Raw genomic sequence first — 7,316 nt, forward strand, 5'->3', positions numbered from 1 at the left:
TACGTGTCACAATGTCATTGTCAGAAGCCCTGAAGATGAGACAATCTATTCTTTATCTTTTCCAGGTGATTGGATGACAAAATGTTTGATGAATATGGAAAATACAGATGTTTACATACACTCTAAAAAATTTGGTTATTTTGTAATTTAACCCATGCTGGGCTGTTTCAACCCAAAATGCTGGGTTGTATGAACCCATTGTTGGGTGAAATATAAATATTTTGTGGGTTAATTTTGTTCCCAGCTGCCTGGCTAGTCCCTTTTTGACCCAATGCTGGGTTGAATATACCCAAACATTTTTTTTAAGAGTTTACTATTCTTCAGAATACATAAAAAAATACTTTATTGGGGTCTGGTATGCTATGAAGAGTTATTTAGAGGTTTGACGCTTCGGCTGGTTGGGTCCAACATATTTAATAGGAGTGTATGTAGGTTTCTCAATCACTTCCAATCCAAGGTAGTGCTGTAAGACATCAGGAACCCGAACCGTCCCCTCCTAAAGAAAACAAAATCATTATGCATGTCAAAAAGCCAGGCGTTGCAAAAACGTTTCTTTAAAACAGAAAAAAGTGAGCTTTAAGGTTTTTTTCAGCATGCACACATATCCAGTTTGTTTTTAAAATCCCATTGTATTACAGTCTACAGCATGGTTATAAGTGTTTTGTAAGTGATGAAGTGGAAAAAATACACATTTTCTAAAACAAACATTTATTCTGAAACCTCACATAAGTAGAATGAATTTTAAGTGATTTACACCAAAACATTTTTGGGATTTTTCTTGCTTGTGAGAAATAAACTTAATGGGTGCCGGTGTTATATTTAAACAACAATTTGATGTTCCAGCAGTGAGTGTTCTTGTTTAAATTCTACCTTGGTCTGATGTGTCTCCAATATGGCAATGATGGTACGGGGAATAGCACAAGCTGTGGCATTTACCTAAAACAAAACAAAGTGTTATAATAATGATGAAGTGTTTAAGACTGCTGCAGGCTTTTTTGTACATTCTGTTCTCTTTGTTACTTTTAAACATTAAACGTTCTCGGAGTCCTTGGTTCTGTACCAACTGAAATAATATCTCAAATGTTAATAACACACTTATTGCTCAATAAGTCCGCTATAACTAGCCACTCACCGTATGTGCATACTTAAGGTGTCCATCATTTGCCTCATAGAGAATATTAAGGCGTCGACTCTGGTAGTCTGTGCAGTTTGATGCACTGGAAATCTAATAAAAAGATTTTGTAAGTTGATAATCAACACAAATGCAGATGTAATTCCTGAAACAAAATTTAAAGCCACAATATGTACGATTTTTGTAATAAAATATCCAAAAACCAGTGTTATATACAGTATGTCATGCAGTTGTGTACTTTCATTATCCCAAAATTTCCAAATGATTTGTACATTTCTATTTTAAATTACGTCTCTTTCTTTGTCATTATCACCCATCAATGAAAGAATATAAGAGCTAACTTCGGTTTCTGCTTGTAAAAAGTATGAGAGAAGTCCATTGTTCCACTCTCGTTCATAACATCTACAAGCTTCACCCTTGTTGTTGTTTTGAAAGTGTGACCTCTAGTGGTGAAATCCTACATATTTGCCTGGCTTCACAGACAAAGATTAGCTTAATTCAGATTTAAGCGTTTTAGTCTAGAACTAGCCTTACGCCTTGTCCGTGAAACCAGGGGATTGTGCTTTTAATTGAATTTCAATTTAAATAGCAAATCAAGTTAAACAATTGAAATGTCTTAAAATGTTGTAGGTGGTCCTGGGGTGCACTTGCTATAATTTCTCTGTGTGTCTGCACTGCTGTTAATTGTATTATTGCAAATTCCTTACTGTAATGTCAAATATAATGTTTTCTTCTTCTAAGGGCCATTTTTATGTAAGATGGAAAGGCATGTCTAGTTTAATATGTTTTTTATTTTTAGTGAGTAAATGTTCGGTAGTCAATAATCTATAAGGACAATAAAATTAAAATACAATATTATTATATATTCTGTTATAGCTATATATTTAATAATAGGGATAGTTCACCCAAAAATTATAATTCTGTCGTCATTTTCTCACACTCATGTTATTACAAATCTGTATGAATTTCTTTGTTCTGATGAACACAAAGAAAGATATTTTGAGGAATGTTTTCAACCAAACCAATCATTGACTTCCATAGTATTCCTTTTCCTACTTTCCCTTAATCAGTATGGTTTTATCAGAACAAAGAAATTTATACAGGTGTGTTCCAACTCGAGGGTAAATGACAGATTTTTCATTTTTGGGTGATCTATCCCTTTAAAAAGTGCTATTCAAATAAATGAAAGACTTTTAAAACATATTTCCAACCTCTCCGAAGCTGCCGCGGCCCGGCATCCACGCTTCAATATCATACTTCCTGTAAGCAGGACGCCCAAGTTCTTGAGTTGGCATATCCAAGACTCTATGTATAAAAAGTATATGTTTGTTTGAGAACAATATTGCAAAATTGATGGTTGTCAAGGCCAAATATTAAAATGAAATATGTAATGAAATAAAATCTCAATTTTCAACAGACTGTACAACATGCCCAAGACAATTACACAAAATAAATCATATCAAGCATGTAAGATAATAAAAGATTTTATTGTCACATTACAAAAAAATGTGTTATTGACTGATTCAAGATTTTACGTAAATATCTGGACACATTTAAAAGACCTGTACCTATAATGAAGCTGAAGGGATGAGAAAATCTCCTTCTGTAATGAAACAAATTCATTCAGCAGTTGTGAACTCTCCTCTCCCGTCTCATTTCCTGTAACACCAAACATTTCAACCTGCATAAATGCAAACAGTGTTAGTGTCATTATAATAATATGAAAGTATCAGTGTTGACACCAGTGTTTTTATATCACCTTGTTAAAATGATGAACTCTGTAGAGACCCCACGGCTCTCTGCCAGTGTCTGTTTCTGCTCGATAGCATGTGCTACTACAAACACTCCTGAAACGTTCATATTAAAACAACACAAATGTTATTCTCCTCTGAACAACATGCTCAAATGCATCAACCTATCAGAATGTTTAATACCTGACAGGTAGATCCTTTAAATTTACAGCATGATCCATGAAATAGCCTGTAGAGATAAAATCAAGCAAAACTTGATGTATTTTTACTCATTTCATTGAAAGGTATTTTTTTTAAAAATGCACAATTTAAATAAACCAGATTAAACTAAACGATAAACTATAATTTGGCAGCATTATATAGAATTGTTTATGATCGTATGACTATTATACAGTAGGGATTAAATAACATTACAAAAGGTAATTTCATTTCTCACCTGCTATGCCCACTTCTCCTGTACCAGCAAGATTAAGATCAGGAAAGCTGCTGGGATCCAGAGAGTACACCTGTGATTTATGAGCATGAGGTTGCATCCCACAACCTTCCTAAACAACAGATCCAAAAATATCCCTTAATCAATCCTTACTGATCTACACATACGACACTTTAGGTCATTCAATGTAGAAAAGGCATCTGCCAAATGTATATATATAGATGGTTACAATGTACACTCAAGTTGAATGAAAGCAGTACTTACAAAAACCACTCCTTTTAACATATCAGGAACAACCATGGGAATAAAGCCCTTTAAAAATTATACGAACAAAGCATTAATTCAATTCTCTTTCAAGAAGACAGAAACAGTGATTTGTTAATCTGGAGGTTTCAAACAGAAGGTTGAACAGAAACACACCAACCCGTTTATAAAGAAGGTCCATAGCAAAATTTTGCAAGGCCAGCTGAAGTCTGGCCCCTGCCCCTCTCAGGTAGTACGATCTGTGACCTGATACATGAGCAAGCCGTCTGAGAAAGAAGAGATGAAAATGAAAAGCAAAGAAAAAGAAAACGTCTTATTAAAATTTTAAATCAAATGATCTAACCTTTGCCTTATGATGTCAAGACGTTCTCCAATTTCCAGATGGCCTTTAGGTTTGAAATCAAATTCTATGGTGGACACGCAACACCATATAGCATTAAACCTCACATGAAATTTAAGACTAACAGTAAATAATAAATATAAAATATACTAAATATACTGACTCTGGACCACAAAACCAGTTTTAAGTCACACAGGTGTATTTGTATCTATGGCCAACAATACATTGTATTGGGCAAAATTATCTATTTTTCTTTTATGCCAAAAATCATTAAGATATTAAGATTATTCTCCATAAAGATATTAAGTACATTGTCAACTGTAAATATATTAAAACTTTATTTTTGTGAGTGGATGCAGTAGCTAATGACTTCATTTTAACAACTTTAAAGGCTATTTTGTCAATATTTTTGCACCCTCAGATTCATTGGGGACCGGTGACTTCTCTTCCGAGAAGTGCAAATTCAAAATATGTCTTTGAGATGAGATGAAGTGAGTATCTGGAAAATGCTAATTTGTCTCTTTTATCATAAACCCCCTCTAAGTATTTTGGCCAAATATTATTCTATCCAAACAAACCACACATCCATAGAAAGCTTATTTATTTAACATTTTAGATTATGTATAAATCTCAATTTTAAAATATTGACCCTTATTTTTGACCCTATGTTGACCCTTATATTTATCAAAACCTGGTTTTGTGGTCCGGGGTCAAATACATAAAATCAAAAAGCAGAAAGATGAACGTTGTAAGACAAAAAAAAAACACCCAATATTTTTTGTAAAGGATTCTGCTGTTACTGGATCCAATTTTTGGTAATAAATGACACTTTATTCAAATGAAGTTACCTCGTCTCTGACCGACCAATTCAACTACTCTTGCATGGCTCTCATCTCCTATGGGCTACAAATACAGAGAAAAAAACTTAAATGATGAAAAACATTAATAAGTCAGAGAATAAAGTTTTTTCATTTTCTACATAATTGAAAAAAATACAGTTAAGAGATCACTTCAAGATATTTTTTTCTAAATGTACTATTTATAGGTATGCGTTTTAAGTAAAATTATTATTATTATTTGTTTTTATTCTATCAACTACCAACAACATTTCTGACAAATTCCTAAGAAAAATCGTTTTTATGTGCATTTATTTACTGACCCTACTGAAAAATCCAGCTAAGACCAGAATAAGCTGGTGAGCTGGTTTAGCTGGTCTCCCAGCTTGGTTTTAGCTGCTATTGCTGGTGTAGCTCCTAGCAAGCTAGTCTGCTGTGTTTTGGTCACTTTTTAAGCTGGTCTAGCTGGACTTAAGCGACTGCCACCTTAAATCAGCTAGCCTACCAGCTAAAAAAATGGCTAAAATAACAAAAAGATGTAGTGTTTTCAGATTTTCAATACTGCAAAGAAAACAAGTTCAAATTCATTTTTCAGTAGCAGAATGTTTATGTGTTGTGCATGATTTTTAAATCACATCTTACATGTGCCTTTTAGATTTGCTGTTTGCTTTACTGTCACTCCTGAGGAGACTGGACTGAAATGGTCTCAATACATGTAGAAATGTTGATTAAAAACAAAACTGGAGTGGTCTCTTAACTTTTCCGCAGCTGTATATATACATTTGCTTTGGATTTTAGCAATAAATTACATATGAAATAGTTAACTATAATTTAAAACTACAATTATATTTCCATTTCAACTGGACTATCTAACAGTTAAATTTTTTTCAGTATTTTTACTTATTTTATATAATGTGAAACGTTATCTTACCACACTGGGATGTGTTTTGTTGGGCAGCCTTAGAGCACGACAGTAATGCTCTTTCTCCAGTTCACTTTCTTGTAAATACAGCTGAGTCAGTCTCTCTCTGAGCTCTCTGCCCTCCTCTCTACAAGTCCTGTACTCCACAAGCTGACAATAAAACACACTTTTTTTCAGTACAGATTGCAAAGGTATTAACATAACTAAAACAGTATATACATCATAAACAAAATGTATTTTTCTTCAATTACACTGTTTTTTTCAGCTATTGTAAATTCAGTTTTTACAAAATGCACCTTGAAACCATATCAAATTCATCCAACTCAGTTGAATAGATTGCTCAATGAAAAAAGCACTTACACTTGACAAAGTTGACTTGTCATGTGAATCCTGTATAAAAAAATGAAATACACTAAATCAGAGTTTGACCAAGCTTGAACAATTATTAGGAAAATGTTTTGTGTTATTCCAAAAGGCTTGTGTACTCCCACATGTAGAAATACTATAGAATATTTGTAACTCCACTGTAGTATTATACAGCAATACAGAACTATAGTAAGATTTTAAAACACTACAGTATCTATTAATTTTACAATGCTTTAGTATAAACCACAGTCTTTTATATGAGCTTATAAGTTTTCAATACACTTACCACAATAGCGCGGACTTTAGCACTGATTACATCTTTTCTTTTCTCCAATTCTGATATTTCTTTTTGCACATTCTGTAATTTCTTCCATACTGTGATCTGCAAAGCAATGCAAAAACATTATTGACGATAACTCTACAATTATTAATAACTATAATTCTTAATTTAATTACTATAAACGCAGTGTTAATGCTTTAAAAAGTAATGTAATGACATGCTTAAATCTTACTATGAGGCCGACATCAGCTGCCCGCAGATCACCTTTGCGATTCTCCACCTCTGCCATCACGGTATCTGTATCCTCGCACACCCGGCGCATATCCAGCTCGGGTTTATGACTGTACCCTTCTCGTATGTGCTCATAAAGACTGCTCCTGACTGACCGAGAAGAGCATGGCCGACAGGACCATCGAAATATACTGTTGACATTCTGTCTTCTACGCGTGAGCAGAACGAGTGAGCAAAATCGTATGGATGTCCTTACGGCGGACGCCATGCTGGATAAGTTGACTACAGTTGACTACGGAGGCCGATGGGATTCTTTAGCCAAAACGCGATTGTAAATCAAAATTATTACTGTTAGTATTATATACCAAATGTATTATTTTGTTAATATTACTGAAATGTAAACAAAGTAAAATATTTTTGTAGGTGTTTGATTAGGGTTGGAACAATTCTGCAGGACAGTGGCGCATCTGATTTAGTGACTACATTCAAAATTAATTTGGGGACTAAAAGCTTTACACAATAAAAGCGTTATTTATGCGTTTTCATTAAATATCATTCATGATTTTACAATTGTTCAATGAATATTTAACACATATTTTTACGTTTAAACAAATGTTATAATAATTAATAGATGTGTAGTATTATAGCAAAATATCTTTCATATTTAAAGAAATGTTTAAATTAGTTTTTAAAGAAAAAGGAGATAAAATATAACCGTACGGAACAAATAATATTTACTAAATAATACAAAAGACCGGAAG

General features: G+C 33.3%; 1 protein-coding gene across 1 annotated transcript; it reads right to left on the reverse strand.

Moving 5' to 3' along the window:
• Window positions 1–358: 358 nt before the first annotated feature.
• sars2 (seryl-tRNA synthetase 2, mitochondrial) lies at window positions 359–7,139 on the reverse strand. Its single transcript, XM_065281514.2, has 16 exons — window positions 6,557–7,139; window positions 6,331–6,426; window positions 6,039–6,068; window positions 5,688–5,828; window positions 4,769–4,823; window positions 3,924–3,987; window positions 3,741–3,846; window positions 3,581–3,628; window positions 3,320–3,428; window positions 3,067–3,112; window positions 2,892–2,979; window positions 2,701–2,813; window positions 2,344–2,437; window positions 1,133–1,225; window positions 871–936; window positions 359–496 (listed from the first exon to the last, which is right to left on the reverse strand). The coding sequence occupies exons 1-16, from the start codon at window positions 6,821–6,823 to the stop codon at window positions 371–373; spliced, it is 1,542 nt and encodes a 513-aa protein (XP_065137586.1). The 5' UTR covers window positions 6,824–7,139; the 3' UTR covers window positions 359–370.
• Window positions 7,140–7,316: the final 177 nt, after the last annotated feature.

Source organism: Paramisgurnus dabryanus, chromosome 8, assembly GCF_030506205.2.
Source record: "Paramisgurnus dabryanus chromosome 8, PD_genome_1.1, whole genome shotgun sequence".
NCBI lineage: Eukaryota > Metazoa > Chordata > Actinopteri > Cypriniformes > Cobitidae > Paramisgurnus > Paramisgurnus dabryanus.